The sequence below is a fragment of the Microcaecilia unicolor genome, chromosome 4, assembly GCF_901765095.1.
Source record: "Microcaecilia unicolor chromosome 4, aMicUni1.1, whole genome shotgun sequence".
Taxonomy (NCBI): domain Eukaryota; kingdom Metazoa; phylum Chordata; class Amphibia; order Gymnophiona; family Siphonopidae; genus Microcaecilia; species Microcaecilia unicolor.
The window spans coordinates 62,759,581-62,776,528 of NC_044034.1; the positions used below are offsets into that span (position 1 = coordinate 62,759,581).

At 45.6% G+C, this 16,948-nt stretch overlaps 1 protein-coding gene across 2 annotated transcripts in view; it reads left to right on the forward strand.

The window, feature by feature from the left end:
* The window catches only part of MPHOSPH8 (M-phase phosphoprotein 8), a 95,182-nt gene that overhangs the window by 61,720 nt on the left and 16,514 nt on the right, over positions 1 to 16,948 (forward strand). For both annotated transcript variants that reach the window (XM_030200283.1, XM_030200284.1), the window contains exons 10-12: positions 4,003 to 4,157; positions 14,660 to 14,814; positions 16,168 to 16,295. In XM_030200283.1, the coding sequence (XP_030056143.1) occupies positions 4,003 to 4,157; positions 14,660 to 14,814; positions 16,168 to 16,295 (438 nt within the window). The remainder of the gene's footprint in view (positions 1 to 4,002; positions 4,158 to 14,659; positions 14,815 to 16,167; positions 16,296 to 16,948) is intronic.

The window sequence follows — 16,948 nt, forward strand, 5'->3', positions numbered from 1 at the left end:
CAGTCTGTTTGTATTTCAGCATATTATGTAGATGATAGTTTAACAGCTACTCTTCACCCTCTGTCTTGATTTCTCACAGTTACATCTTTGTCTGGGTTCTATTTCTGTTTGGTTGAAGACCAACCATTTGGTTCTCAACCCTTCCAAATCAACTGCTTGCTTGATCACTAATTCATCATTTGGTCCAACTTCAGCTTTGCTATTAAATGGTACAGTCATTCCCTTAATCAGTTTGTTTACATATCTTGGTTTCCTCATCAATCAGGCCTTATTCTTTCAATCACAAGTTCCTTTTGTGCAATGTTGTTTCTGGGCTTGCGCCAGTTCCAATCTGTTTGTAGTCTCTTGGAGTCCTCAGCTCAAATGTCATTTCTATATGCAACAGCTCTCAGCCATTTAGGCTCTGCAAATGTAGTTTTTGCAGGTCTCCCATCTTATTTGTTGGAAGCATCTTCAGACTGTTCAAAATGCATTTAATCCCATATTTTAGTTCGGGCCAGTAAATTTAATGATGTCACTCCTTTGTTCTTGGCTTAAAATTTCATTTTGTTTTCATGTTAAAGTTTGCTCTCTAGTCCACAAGCCCTTTATTGTCATTTCCAACTGAAAAAGTGTATGAGGATTCTAGTTCGGAGCAAGGAGGCAAAGAATTCCACAGAAAGGGGACACAGGAAGGCAGCTGGCACATTTTCTAGTGGATTCCAAGCGTGCCAAAGATGGGGTGGAAGAATCAATCGACGACTGTGATAAGAACGAAGAAAGTTATGTATTGCAAAAGAAAATACACAGCAGTAAAGAAAGACTTCAAAAATAAGTTAAGCAGAGGCAAATGCTTGCATGAGTAGGTGTGCTTTTAATTGTTTTCTAAATTGAATTACAGAAATAATTTTGCATAGTTTCAGTTGGTAGTGTGTTCCATAACATGAGGCCTTCCACAAATAATGTAGAAGAGCAATAGGCATTTAGTTTTATATGATGGAAAGAATGTACATCAATTTAAAATTTATCTGCAGTGCGCAGGGCATGTAAATCCTTAAATTTTTGATTTATTTTGGGGATTTTTTGCTCACACCTTTTTCAGTGGTAGCTCAAGGTACAGGTTACACTGGATTATTCCTCTGTCCTTGGAGGGCTCACAATTTTGTACCTGAGGACCAATGGAGGCTAAGTGTCTTGCCTACGATCACAAGGAGCTATCACTGGGAAATGAACTGGCCACCTCTGGATATCAAGACTGGTGCTGTAACCATTAGGCTCCACTCCAGTGAGTTAGCAATAGCTAACAACACCTCATTGTTCAGTGTCTTATGAATTTGGGATACTATATGGAGACATGTGGAACAACTTGTGGGATGGTCACTTCCTAGAGCGCAAAATTGTGTTTACAGGATTTGGAAGATGAATTGAAATTGGATACTGTTGAATCTAATTTATTGTGCGAAAGGACTGTTTGTTTGCTAAGACAAGTATTCTATTGCAGTAGATACAACCAGAGTCTCCCACATTGGTATTATGGGGCAATCGGATACACTAGTTACTCTGTATGGAAAGACTTTCGGTCCAGGGATGTGGAGATAAGAATATTAATTCATTTGTTTAAACTGTGAACACCCTTTTTGGACTCATTACTTGAACCTTTCCTGATAGGGAAGTCATCTCGTCCCCTTTATCATTTTCATCACCCTTCTCTGTACCTTTCCTGATTCCGCACCATGGAGCGATACAAAGGCATTATAACATTCTCATTTTTGTTTTTCATTCCTTTCGTAATAATTCCTAACATTCTATTTGCTTTCTTAGCTGCTGCTGTTGCACACTAAGCAGAGGGTTTCATCGTATCATCAACAATGACACCTAGATCCTTTTCTTGGGAGGAGATTCCTAACGTGGAACCTTGCATCACGTACCTATAGTTTGGGTTCCTCTTTTCCATATGCATCACTTTCCACTTGCTCACATTAAGCATCAACTGCCATCTGTATGCCCAGTCTCCCAGTCTCTTAAGGTCCTTTTGCAATTTTTCACAGTCCTCTTGTGATCTAACAACTTTGAATAAGTTTGTCATCAGCAAATTTAATTACCTCACTAGTTATTAGATCATTTATAAATATGTTAAAAAGCAGTGGCCCCAGCACATACCCATGGGGAGCCCCACTATCTACTATTCTCTATTGAGAATACAGACCATTTAACTCTACTCTCTGTTTTCTATCTTTAACCAGTTCTTATACGCTATTACCGCTGTTTGCTTTGCCAACCTCGTGGTAGCAGGCCCCTTTGCTCCCCAATAAGCGAAACTAGAGAAATCAGCCGTTATACTCGGTATACTCATACTATTCCATTCAGGATCGCATCTAGGGAGTCGTGCAACTGCAAATTGCAAATTTAGCATTTCCAATAACTGCGATTATGCTTAAATATGGGGGTTATCGTCTGGAGCAAGTCTTCCATTATGCCATGCTGTGCGGTGACATCACTTCCTCCAAGTTTTTATTTTTATTTTTGTATATGATATATTTTATGATGAACATGGGGGAGAATAATGTTCTGAATTTATTAATTGTAAGTAAAATATGATTCTTCAGTAAACCAAATGAAGCAACAAAAACTGGAACAAAGTTTTGCTAGCAACATAACAGCATAATCTCTGTACACCTCTCTTTGAATCCTTCCTATTGGATTACAGAATGTTCATGTAGACTAGGCGTGTCCAACCTATGGCCCGCTGTGTAAAGCTGAGAGAGGGTTGCATGAGCAAGAGAGACTGGGTAAAGGTTGAGGGGGGTTACATGAGTGAGAGAGACTGGGTGAAGGCTGGGGGGGGGGGGGGGGGTTACACAAGCTAGAGTGAGACTGGGTGAAAGCTGGGGAGGGGATGATGCACTGTCATATTTTTGTCACTATTGGACAAAATGTGGCAAAATGCAATGATGTTCAGTTGACTCTGAGCTTCGTTGTTGGCTGTCATTTGGATATTTCCACTGGCAACTTGTGCCACAGATTCGTTCTTTCATTTTAAGTGTTTGATTTTAATTTTAATTGATGTTAATTTACTGTGTTCACTGCTGTGATACAAGTGCCATTATCAGATCATATTTAATAAACAAATACACACTTTGTAGTCATAGTACTTTTTACTCAAAAGTATAATATTAGGCACCTTTTTACTTGAATACATTTTTAATGCAATTTTCATTGTACTTTTTACTTAAGTAATTTGACCTAGTACTTTAAACAACACTGCCAATCACTCCCTCCCCCCATCTCAATAGGCTTTCTGGGCCTACCTGACCATCACTGGTGGTCCATTGGAAGAGGTGGGCAGGAACAAGCCCCACTCACTTGTTCTCCTAGTAGGAAAATGACTGACTGCCACAATCTCTGTTAGTAGTCTTGTGGTACTGCTGTACAGGGGTCCCTGTTTGGTAGGGGTTGGAATGGAGAGGGGTGGTCAAATGCTTCTGTGGTTGGTAAGGTTGGGAGGGGGTTGGATCCTTCATTGGTTGGCAGGGGGTAGGGTGAGGAAGGGGGCCAGATGCTTTCCTGGTTGGTGGGGGAAGGGGGGAAGGGGAGCACATTGAGGATTAGAGGCCAGTATCTGGAAGTTATTCAGGTGCTGGCCGATATTCATTGTCAGCACCCACATAGCTAAGTGGGTATAGTTAGGACTTCTTTGTGTAGTCCTATCTGCCCAGTTAGCTATGTGGGCACTGACCCTGAATATTTCTGGCATTCACATAACTACTGGTTCCTCCCTGACTCTGCCTCCATAATGCCACTCTCCTGCCCAGTTTTATTATGGTTGGTTGGTGCCAATATTCAGCAGCACTGCCTGTTAAGTGCTGCTGAATATTGGAAGACAGCCTGTTGAACATGATTTAAGCTTTGATTATTGAGCCCTGAGTTTCAGAAAGTAAAGTGTTGGCTCATTTGCATATCGTGCCATTTTCAGATATTCTGTAAGGAAGGCATTCTGAATTTGATTTTTGTTGCTACGTATAGGCTTGTAAGAGAGGGAACTTTGACATTGTACGACTGATGGTTGAATCTGGAGCAGACTGCAACATTTCTTCAAAGTACCAGAGTAGTGCCCTGCATTTTGCTAAACAGAGTAATAATGTGATGGTACATGAGCTACTGAAGACCCATTTAGACACGTAAGTATTTAAAAGTTGAATTGTTTGTCTACAGAGTTTAAATGATTTTGTCCACAGAGGACATGCAAAACAATCCATGACTGTAGTGGAATTTGACCTGCCGTTTTGTTCTGTACAGCTTTGTTGTTTATGTGTAACCTTCTGCTCTCTTCTACCCCTGTTTATTTCTGATCTCCAGCTTGGTCATTCTTAGATGCTGACTGTATTTTTTGTGTGAAACTGATTTGTGTCTGTTCTCTGTCTCCAGTCTGGAACAGCAGTATAGATTTATTTGCTCACCCAAATGTCAATGGCAACAGGATCAGGAGGCAGAAGCGGCCATAAAGATTGAGCTTCTCAGTTGCAGCATACCCTCCACCCACCTCCCCAGGGCATACTTCACCTCCACACCAAATTGCTCGGCAAGAGGAGACACATGGCTGTAGAGGTTATGGTGCTGAAATTGGCCAGAATCCTTTTTCTGCCTGGTTTCAGTTTCAGCCAAAAGGCTATAGCCATAGTTTTGGTTTCAGCCAAAACTGACAGTGTGTTTTCAGTGGAAGCCGAAAGTTTTATGCTTTGTCTCCCTCCCTCCCTCTCTTCTCTGAACAGGAGTGTCCCCCCCACCCCCCGCACACACACCAGTAGATGCTCTTCTTGAACCTATCTTACAATCCCTTGTAGTCTAGAGGTGTAGTCAGGGCAGGAGTGATGCTTAGTTGTTCCTGCCCATGCTGGCTCTGCTCTCAAAATGGCTGCCATGATTTCTAGTGGCAATCTTGCAACACTGCTGCATGAGGTTATTTCAGCCATTTTGAGAGTAGAGCTTACATGGGCAAGAGCAATTGGGGATCACTCCTGCCCCGATTACACCACTAGACCACAAGAGATTGTAAGGTAGTCTGGTGGGGAGGGGGCTACTCTTTGCATTCTCTTTATGTGTGTGTGTGATGTGCTTGCAAGAAATGCAGCTATGATCTTGCTTAGTAATTTATGTGGTAAAAAGGGTGCTACAAATAAATGCTTTTGATACAAAAGTTTAGCGGGAATCTAAGTCTGTAAATTTGGGATGATAAGTTCCTTAGGAATTAGTCTCTCTGTGGACAGCTATCACTTCAAATGTGGCACAAAGTCAGTCATTGTAAAAGCACTGTGTCTTTTAGTTTCAGTTTTCATTAGACTGAGATTCATGTGTGCGGAGGCTATTTTGCTTGGTGATAAAATATGGTCTTTCATTGTATTTAAATTATTATATATATTCTGCCTTGGATACTATTTGGGTGATTTTAGAGAATTCAAAACATATACTCAAATAACTGTTCCCAGGTATACATCTCACTGTTCCTCCCCTGTTTGCTGAGCCTCCCCAAACCCACTATCCCCAACTGTACGCCACTACAATATCCCTTATGGGTGAAGGGGGCACCTATATATATATATATATTTTTTTTTTTTTTTTTTTTTTTTGCATTTGTATCCCACATTTTCCCACCTATTTGCAGGCTCAATGTGGCTTACATAGTACCGTGATGGCGATCGCCAATTCCAGTATGACAATGTGGGTACAGTGGGTTTCTGATGAATTTTGGAGGGCTCACAGTTTCCACCACAAGTGTAAAAGGTAGAGGGGAGGTATGGGCCTGGGTCCACCTATCTGCAGTGCACTGCACCCACCACTAGACTACTGTAGGGACCTGCATGCTGCTCTAATAGACCTGAGTATAACATTTGAGGCTGGTAAGGTAAAATTATGTATCATACCTGATAATTTTCTTTCCATTAATCATAGCTGATCAATCCATAGACTGGTGGGTTGTGTCCATCTACCAGCAGGTGGAGATAGAGAGCAAACTTTTGCCTCCCTATATGTGGTCATGTGCTGCCGGAAACTCCTCAGTATGTCGATATCAAAGCTCCATCCGCAGGACTCAGCACTTAGAGAATTACACCCACGAAGGGACACTCTGCCCAGCTCACCACCGCCGAAACGGGGGAGGGGAATTAACCCAGCTCATCCCCACACAAGTGGGGGAGGGGAATCCGTCCAGCTCATCCCCGGGGAGCGGGGGAGGGACACTACACCCGCCGATGCGGGGGGATCTGGCTTATCCTGCAACCGCAACCGCGGGAGGAGCTGACTGACCCTAACACCGCCGAAGCGGGAGGGGTACAAAGCTGCCCTACAGCCGCACGAAGCGGGAGGGAGTGCCGGCAGAATTTAAATCTCAATCCAGCCCCGTAAAACGGAGGGGAGAGGAATGCAGCAGCTCACTGTAACACAAACTCGTCTCAACTCTTGAAGAATCCAAGTGAAAAAACTTGAACACGAAGTCTTTCTGAAGTAACTGAAGACTAAACTTGAACCTGAAATGCAACCAGAATAAAAACAGTACAGATATCTGGGAGGGGCTATGGATTGATCAGCTATGATTAATGGAAAGAAAATTATCAGGTATGATACATAATTTTACCTTCCATATCATCAAGCTGATCAATCCATAGACTGGTGGGATGTACCGAAGCAGTACTCACCCAGGGCGGGACATTGAAATCCCTGTACCTCAACACTGAAGCTCCAAACCGGGCCTCCGCCCGTTGCAGCCACAGTCAAGCGGTAATGCTGTGAGAATGTATGAGCCGAAGCCCAAGTTGCCGCCTTGCATCATCTCTTCCAAGGAGACGGACCCGCCTCTGCCATCGAGGCCGCCTGAGCTCTAGTGGAGTGAGCCTTCAGCTGGATAGGCGGCACCTTCCCCGCGGCCACATAACCGCTGCAATGGCTTCTTGACCCATCTTGCCACTGTAGGCTTAGCAGCCTGCAGACCCTTACGAGGACCTGCAAACAGGACAAACAGATGATCCGATTTCCGGAACTCATTGGTCACTTCCAAGTATCTGATGATGACTCGTCTCACATCCAGATATTTAAGAGCAGAGTACTCCTCTGGGTAGTCCTCCTACGAAAGGAAGGAGACAGAGCTGCTGATTCACATGGAAGCGAGAAACAATCTTGGGCAGGAAGGAAGGCACTGTGCGAATAGTCACTCCTGCCTCAGTGAACTGCAGAAAGGGCTCTCGACATGAGAGCGCCTGGAGCTCGGAAACTCTTCTGGCTGAAGTGATAGCCACCAAAAAGACTGCTTCAACGACAGGTCTTTCAGAGATGCCCTCAACAAGGGTTCAAAAGCGGCTTCTGCAATGCTCTTAGCACCAGGTTGAGATTCCACGCAGGCACCACTGAGTGCAGAGGAGGGCGCAGGTGATTAACTCCCTTGAGAAAGCGCACCACATCTGGCTGCGAAGCCAGGGAAGCACCCTTCAGGCGGCCCCTGAAGCAAGCCAGAGCCGCTACCTGGACTTTAAGGGAACTGAGCGACAGGCCTTTCTCCAGACCTTCTTGCAGGAACGCCAACACTGAAGAAATTGGAGCAGTGAAGGGAGAAAGTGAGCCTGCTTCACACCACACTGCAAATATATGCCAAACCCTGGCGTAAGCAGTAGAAGTAGAGCGCTTCCTCGCTCTCAGCATAGTGGCGATGACCTTGTCTGAGAAGCCCTTCTTTCTCAGACGCTGCCGCTCAATAGCCAGGCCGTAGACCAAAGGGGGAGGGATCCTCCATCACCACGGGACCCTGATGTAACAGGCCCTGCTCCACTGGCAGCCGCAGAGGATCGTCGACTGAGAGCCTGATCAAGTCCGCATACCAGGGACGTCTGGGCCAATCCGGACCCACCAGGATTACCCTGCCGGGATGCTTTGCCACCGGTCTAGCACCCTGCCCACATGGGCCAGGGACCAGGGAACACATAGAGAAGCTCTTGATGTCGGCCACTGTTGGGAGAATAGCATCTACTCACAGGGATCGAGGGTCCCGTCCTCTGCTGAAAAAAGCGCGGCACTTGGCAATTGGCCGATGACGCCATCAGATCTAGGCTCGGCTGGCCCCAGCGCTTCGTGATTGTCCAGAACGCCTGAGCAGATAGCTGCCACTCTCCGGGCTCCAAGGTATGGCGACTGAGAAAGTCCGCCTTGACATTCATGACTCCGGCAATGTGGGCTGCTGACAGCTGCTCCAGGTTCGCCTTCTGCCCACTGGCATAGATTCATAGCCTCCTTGGCTAGAGGGGCGCTCTTGGTACCTCCCTGGCGGTTTGACATAGGCCACAGCCGTGGCATTGTCCGACAGGAACCCGTACCGCTTTCAACACCAGTACCGGGATGAACTCCAAAAGCGCCAACCGAATGGCTCTGAGTTTCCAGGAGGTTGATAGACCACTTTGCCTCTGCAGGAGACCAGAGCCCCTGCGCTGTCCTTCCCAAGCAGTGGGCTCCCCAGCCCGACAAAGAGGCGTCCGTCGTGACGACAATCCACTCCGGGGTCACCAGAGGCATTCCCGCAGACAACTTGTCTGTCTGCATCCACCAGCTCAGCGCCTTGCGCACTGCTGGGTCCAAGGGAAGGCGCACAGCATAATCCTCCGACATCGGAGTCCAGCGCTGCAGCAGAGATTGTTGTAGTGGTCTCATATGAGCCCTGGCCCAGGGCACTACTTCCATCATGGCCGTCATAGAGCCCAACAGCTGCACATAGTCCCAAGCCCGAAGAGGAGAGGCTACTAGGAACTGGTCCACCTGAGCCTGAAGCTTGACAATCCGATTGTCTGGCAGGAACACTCTGCCCACTTGGGTGTCGAATCGAACTCCCAGATACTCCAGGGACTGAGTCGGGCGCAGCTGGCTTTTCTCCCAGTTGATGATCCATCCCAGGGAGCTCAAAAGAGCAACTACCCGGTCCACAGCTTTGCCGCACTCTGCATAAGAGGGGGCTCGGATCAACCAGTCGTCCAGATAAGGATGGACTTGTACTCCTTCCTTTCGCAGGAAGGCCGCGATGACCACCATTACTTTGGAAAAGGTCCGCGGAGCAGTAGCCAACCCGAACGGGAGGGCTCTGAACTGGAAGTGTCGGCCCAGGACTGCAAAACGCAGAAAGCGTTGATGAGGAGGCCAGATGGGAATATGCAAGTACGCTTCCTTGATGTCCAAGGATGCCAGGTACTCCCCTGCCTTCACTGCCGCTATAACAGAGGCGGAGCGTCTCATGCGAAAGTGCCGCACTTTCAAGGCCCGATTGACCCCTTTGAGGTCGAGGATAGGCCGGACAGAACCTCCTTTCTTTGGTACCACAAAGTAAATGGAGTAACGCCCCTTGCCAAGCTGACTTTCTGGCACCGGAACGACCGCACCCAGGCGGATCAGATTGTCCAAAGTCTGCTGCACTGCCACAACTTTGGACCGGAGACTTGCAGGGAGAGAGTACAAACCCGTCTCTTAAGGGTCGGCAGAACTCTAGCTTGTAGCCGTCTCTGATGACTTCCAGCACCCAAGCGTCTGAAGTTATTGTGGTCCACTCGCCCAGAAACGAGGACAGCCGTCCTCCAATCTGCACTGGGGCGTGGACCAAGGCCCCGTCATTGGGTACGAGACCCTGGGGGAGGACCGGAGGGAGCACCTCCGGGACGGCGGTCTCTGCGAAAGGAATGCTGCTTGGGGGAGAAATCCTCTTAAAGGAAGAGGGGGCAGAGGAACCCGACCTGCCCGGGCGGTACCGACGGGCTTCCTGAAACCGTCCTCTGGAGGTACTGGGACGAGTACTAGCCCGAGCCCTGACCTCTGGTAACTTCTTGCCCTTAGACGTGCCGAGATCGGTCACGCTTTTGTCCAGCTCGACCCCAAAGAGCAGCTTGCCTTTAAAAAGCAATCTAGCCAGGCGGGATTTAGAGGCGTGGTCAGCAGACCAATGTTTCAGCCAAAGCCACCGCCGCGCAGAGATTGTCTGAGCCATGCCTTTAGCTGAGGCCCTCAAGACATCATACAGCAAGTCTGCCAAATAGGCTAAGCCCGATTCCAGGGCCGGCCAATCAGCCCTCAAGGAATGATCCGAGGGTGAAGCCCGCTGCACCATAGTCAGGCACGCCCTGGCCACATAGGAGCCGCAAACTGAGGCCTGCAAACTTAAAGCAGCCGCCTCAAAGGACGACCTTAAGGCCGCCTCCAATCTTCTGTCTTGGGCGTCCTTTAGGGCCGTGCCACCTTCCACCGGCAACGCCATTTTCTTAGTCACCGCAGTGATTAAAGAATCCACGGTAGGCCACAGATAGGCCTCACGTTCACTTTCAGTCAAAGGATAGAGGCGGGACATAGCCCTAGCCACTTTAAGGCTCGCTTCAGGGACATCCCATTGAGCCAAAATTAAGGTGTGCATGGTATCATGCACGTGGAAGGTTCTAGGCGGGCGCTTCGTCCCCAGCATAATGGCAGAGCCAACAGGGGCTGAGGGAGAGACGTCCTCCGGAGAGGAAATCTTCAAAGTGTCCATGGCCTGTATCAACAGGTTGGGCAAATCCTCTGAGCTAAAAAGCCGCGCTGCAGAGGGGTCATCCGCTCCATCCGAGCGGGGATCCGTCTCCTCCAAGGAATCCGCAAAGGACCGTTGGGAGAACTCAGATACGCTGCCCTCATCTACATCGGAGGAGACAAAGTCCTCCAAGGCCTGGGAATCAACCCGAGGGCGTTTACCTCTGGGAACCTCAACCTCTTTACCAGACGAGGGAGCAGGGGCAGCATTTTGCATAAGGAAGGCCTGATGCAGCAGCAAAACAAACTCGGGGGAGAAACCCCCCAGACTGTGCACTTCCGCAGCCTGGGCTACAGCCCTAGACGCACCCTCAACCGGCGCTCGCAAGAGCGGGGAGAGACATGCTGCGCATCCAAAATGGCGTCCGGCGCGACACTCCGCGAAGGAGCCGCGCGGGAAGAACGGCGCTTAACTTTAGCCGCTTTTGTGCCGTCGCCCAAATTAAGGGCGTTCATGGCATTAATGTCTCCAACCTCAAGGGCGGCCTAAGAAGAAGCCGTCCGAGCCGCGTGGCCGGCCAAGATGGCGGAGGCGAGGAGCGGGGGATGGGCGTTTATGGCAGGAAAAACCGCCACGCCGGAGGAAGGACCGGGACATTCATCAGTCACGAAACTGTCACCCAACAAGGGCGAATCAGGCTTTAAGACCCCCGCATCCCCTCTAGAAGCGCTCAAGCGATCTGGGGAGCGACTCTTTGCGCCCTCGCCCTCCGACGCCATATGCCACGAGGAGAAGAATCGGGGAACCCCCTGCCCGCTATAAAAAGGTAAAAATTACCTGCTTGCCGCTCCGAGCTGTAACGACCTGGTGTCCCAGTGAGTAGCTGCAATAAACGTTTAAATAAACGTCGAAATAAACGCCTTTAAGGACGTTCAAAATTTTTTTTTTTTTTTTTTTTTAACGGAGCCAGCGGGAGGGGGGAGAAAAGGAGGGACCTGGCACCACCAGGTTTGCACTTGCTCAAAAGAGCCCTCAACCCCAGGCACTCAACAAAACCTAAGAATTAGGCTTGGAGGCCTAGCCAGAGCTGCTGCTGTGTGTGACCACCACCTGCTGAGATAGAGAACATACTGAGGAGTTTCCGGCAGCACATGACCACATATAGGGAGGCAAAAGTTTGCTCTCTATCTCCACCTGCTGGTAGATGGACACAACCCACCAGTCTATGGATTGATCAGCTTGATGATATGGAAGTAATGTTTTTAATCACATTTTTTGGAGGTGGGAGGGGGTTAGTGAACACTGGGGAAGTAAGATGTGGTCATCCCTGATTCCCTCCAGTGGTCATTTAGGGCACTTTTTGTAGTTTATCCGTTAATAAAACAAGTCTAGACCAAAACATCCAACTTACAGCCCTGGATGTTTTTGTTTCGTTCCATTATGGCAGAAAACCATCCAAGTGTTAGGAACGCCCAGCTCCCACCCTTAACATGGTCCTAACACGCCACCTTGTGTTTTGAATGCATTTCTGACAGACTTCATAGAAAAACATCTAAAAACTGGTTTTGAAAATACCAATTTGGACGTTTTTGTGAGAAAAATGGTCAAATACAGATTTATGCCACTTTTTGGACGTTTTTCTCTTTTGAAAATGAGCCTCATAGTAACCTATGTAACTTTGTAAGTCTGTGTGCTTTGAAAATGAGTCTCAACATGTAACAGCAATAGTAATATGTAAAGAAGATAATTCCCATCCTCCCAAATCATACTAACCAACCACATACATATAGTGATGCTAATGCGTGCATATGTGAGATTTATCAGTACATGGTATGGGCTTTCCTTTTGCAACCACAACCTTGTCAGTCGTCAAATCACATCTCCTATTCAATAACCAACGAAGCGATACTTATCTAGATATATGATAAAAATTACCAGTATACAAGATCACCTACTGAATAAAAGCTATTGACCACAATTGCAACAAAAAATAACTGATTCCAACATTTTGCAATATATGGTATTACACCCCAAATTATTTCTTAACATGTAAAAATGTCTAAGCATTATCAACACAAATTAAATGTATAACATCTAAAAAGCAGCCTGCTTATTAAGAGAGAAACAGAGAAAATAGCGCCCTATCTGTTCTGCCCATCCATGCCAACCACTAAGCTGTACAATCCCTTTCTCTCCCTCAGAGCAAAGCAAAGTTGTCTACTCTGTAGACAGCAGGATCAGTCAGAAACACAATCCTTTTGTCTTCCCCAAGAGTTGACTTTAAGCTAAAAACTACCTTAGAAAACTACAGGGATCTCTGCACATGGTGAAGGCCGCACATGCTCAAAAGTTAATACTGATTCTTTGTTCTGTGGTCTGGAAAGCTATTCTTTCCCAGGGATGATATTGCCCATTTGTATGTCTGATTGATTCTGCTGTCTGCAGAAAACACCTTTTGCAAGTAAGTAACTTTGTTTATTCTTCTACAGATTCGTTCATAGTGCCTTCACTAAGGGCTTCTTATACCTAACCTCGCTAGCGATTCCCGGAGCGGCAATGCTGACAAATGGGCTTCGTCGGCATTGTCATGTGGGAATCGCTAGCACAGTTTAGTAAAAGGGGCCCTAAGCAACAGACAAACAGTTTAAGTGTATTTCAGAATAGTTAAACCCTTTCTTTCCTATACTTTTTAAAATAGGCAATATAGCATTGTGCTCATCAGTTAGTTCTATTCATTCGGCCTTAAACATGAGTGATTTACAAATAGTCGTACATATGGTACCCTACAACATAAGAGCAATAATTAAAATACACATTGAAACAATAAAATAACTGAATATTCTTGGTGAACCAGCTGTAATCTTCCCAAAACAACAATAATTGAAAAAAAAAAATTCAGCCGCAAATAACCATTCACATCAGTAGAGCATCTAGCAGTGGGAAAATGGTGCATATGTGCAATTTTAATCTGTAGTTAAGTACTTCGCATTTATCTATACATTCATAAATAAAAATAACTAAAATATTTTTCAACAGAAAGGAAATGCGACTGGGAAAAGCTGACTAAAGTAGCGGATCCAGAATGTTGAGAGTGGCCAACTTTTCATGTCATGGGTCCATAAATGTGGAGGAGTGGCCTAGTGGTTAGGGTGGTGGACTTTGGTCCTGAGGAACTGAGTTCGATTCCCACTTCAGGCACAGGCAGCTTCTTGTGACTCTGGGCAAGTCACTTAACCCTCCACTGCCCCATGTAAGCCGCATTGAGCCTGCCATGAGTGGGAAAGCGCGGGGTACAAATATAACAAAAAAAAATAGTTTGAAAAACTTATGTGTTAGAACTTCTTTAACTTTTTTTTTTTTAATTTTCACAAAGAAGGATGGCGTTTGGGCTGTTGTTATTACAAGTGTTCAGCAAAACAAAGCAGGGGATCCCTCTACGAGGGATGCAGACGAGAAGGGCATGCGCCGAAACACGGACCGTGTCGTGTCCTTTCCTTATTTATTTTAATAAAGACTGTTGGACCATATCCCCAGTGGTGATTTGTCTTTGGTCAGCCTCTACTTTTGCTTGCTGTATTACAAGTGTTTGCTCTAACAGAATTAATTAAAATCTCATATTTTGTTTCTGTTGACCTTAGTCACCTTTTCCCAGAGATGGTCACAGATGTGATTATTTTGGACTGCTGTCTTAAGAGAGTTTACAGAATACACAGGAAAGCAAAGGGAAAGATAACTAAATGCTGAGTAATGGCCTTGCTAACTCATTTTAAGATCTGTGTGAAAGTATGTATAATTAAAAGCAGCATAAATATGAATTTTACATTACTGTCGCAGAATAGGAATTCTGGCCTTCAGGTGGACAAAATTAGTGATAGAAAAGAGATTGATATTTAAATATTAAAATTATTCTATAGATGAACATTACTCTTCTTACATATTTAATTATAATAAACTTGTCTTTTCCACTTGTTTAGTAAGCCACACTAGCAGCTGCCGTGCGCTAATGCCGACACAGCCCATTCACAGCTTAGTAAACGGGGCTTTGTCTTTTAATTGGGGAGGAATGCAACTTGGAATTTTTGTTTTAACAGTTGTAGTATATGAGAGTGGCATCAAATGCATGTGATATATTCTGCAAAAAATTGACTTTGCCTGTTTTATTAGGCTTTCAAGAGTGGCAGAAGACACAATCCGGGAATACTTTGAAGCCCGCCTGGCTTTGCTGGAGCCCATTTTTCCAATAGCATGTCATAGGCTTTGTGAGGGACCAGATTATTCGCTGGATTTCCAATATAACCCTCCCCATAAAATACCCGAAGGTAATATTTTTTATTCATTATCATGGCAACTGTGAATGTGATGAGTATAAAGTTTAGGCCTTATGGGGTCCTTTTACTAAGCTACGGGAAAAAGGGCCCTGCGGTAGCAGTGGGGGCAGTTTTTCTCACATGCTAGGGCTCTTTTTACTGCAGTGGTTAAAATGCCCCTCCTCTCCCCCCCCCCCCCCCCCCCAAAAAAAAAGTTGGCAACGCAGTAAGATAACCAGACAGTATGCAGCAATGCCTAATTACCGATGGGTTATCGCTACACTACAGAAATAAATTGCTGGAATGCTGGAAATGATGCACGATCCAGCCAGAGCTACCACCTGTGACACATTGGGCCAGTGGTAGTTCCACATTAGCGAGCGGTAAGCCCACATTGGGCTTATCGCTGCTTTGTAAAAGATCCCCTACATTTCAATTCTCTCTCTCTCTCTCTCCTTCTGTGCCCTTCTGCTTTGCTTTTGAGTTTTAGATTTAATTGCTTGCCATTTCCAAATCTGAGCTGAAAGCAAGTTACAAATATAGACACTAACTATTTCTTGGGCCAGTGGGACAATGCAATCCGTTTTATCCTGAGACACTAAAGGCTTGCTTGCTCAAGGTCACAAGAACTTTCTGCAGGAGAAGCAGGATATGAATCTTGGCTTCCTTGATTGTCAATCAGTTGCTTTAACCACTAGGCTCCACTCGTCCACTCTTTATGGTTGCATGCCAATACAGACAGAATTTCAGCTCAGTTTTACATGTATATGAGCATTATGTCCATATTTTCTGTTTTGTCATAGTCCTAAACTCTGCTTAATAGATAACACTACTAATTTTAGTTAATGCCTACTTATATTTGCAGAACATTTGCTCATCATATATTTTTCACTACACTCTCCTGAGTCTATGATTAGTATTGGGATATCTTTTTGAGACTATTCAGTCCATTTTGTTTAAAATCTACTTGAGGTTGCTCACTGTCATCAGTATAAATCCAACAAAATGACTTAAGCTTGGAGCAAAGATAATTTATCTATTATTCTCTAATAGTGGTGTTTTTGTCACTCCATCCATTCACCTTCTCTAGATATACACTTATATAGGGTGAAAAGCAACTGAGAGCCCAATTTCATTTGGCTCAGCTTTAGAATCTGGGCTCCTTGGAAATAGTTGCTAATAATTATTTATTCTACCACATTTTGGAGCACAGATTATTTCAACACTTAGCATGTACTTAAGTTTGTTTTACCTAGTAGATTTATTTTGTGTTTGTTTATCTTGGGGAAATTTTCAGCTTTTGAAACTGATTAGTAATAAGACATAAATTTTAAAATTGTAATGATTTCTGCTCCTTGTTTTCAGGGTCCGGAGTTCTTCTGTTCGTTTTCCATGCAAACTTTTGTGGTAAAAATGTTGTTGCCCGACTCTGTGGATCATGTAGTGTGCACGCTGTGGTTTTAAATGACAAATTCCAGCTCCCTCTGTTTGTGGTAATTTTTTCCAACTTTTGTTTTTTAATGTATATATAAAATGCTGTGTTCATTTTTCATTGGTGGCTTTGTTGCATTAATGATTCTCAGCTTTTGTATCCAGGCTCAAAAATGTTTTATATACTTTTCAAAGCCATGTGGGTAAATAGCAGGGCTTAATTTCTAGGGAGAATGGCCTTGAGCACAGTTTTACCAGAGCCATAGGGGTGTCCTCCTCCAACTCCTCCCTTCCAGGCAGCCTGTGGGGAAGAGGAGGGGAGGGTTTGTGCCTGGAGCAGAGAACAGTCACTCAACTCCCTAACCCAGCCCCTCTTTTCCTGTTGCTTCTGCCACTGGCCCACCTAACCCCCTCCTATAGTTCCTCCTTTTTTTTTTTTGTCTACAAATTAAGGCCTGGTAAATACTGATTTGTGCAGAAAATTAGATGGCTGAAAGTCACCCATCTTTACTAGGTTTATATATAATCAGTGCGTTTTTCTAGCAAAAAAGGTGCCGGTACGCAAATGCTAGGACACCCTTCAAGGGTGGAGTGATTACTGAGGGACCCACCCCACAATAGCCAGGTCCCCTGCAACCAGTCACAGAACCTATGACAAGGCAGAATTGCTGTGTAGAGCCTGATCTTTTTCATTAAAACTCGGGGCCCATGGGTC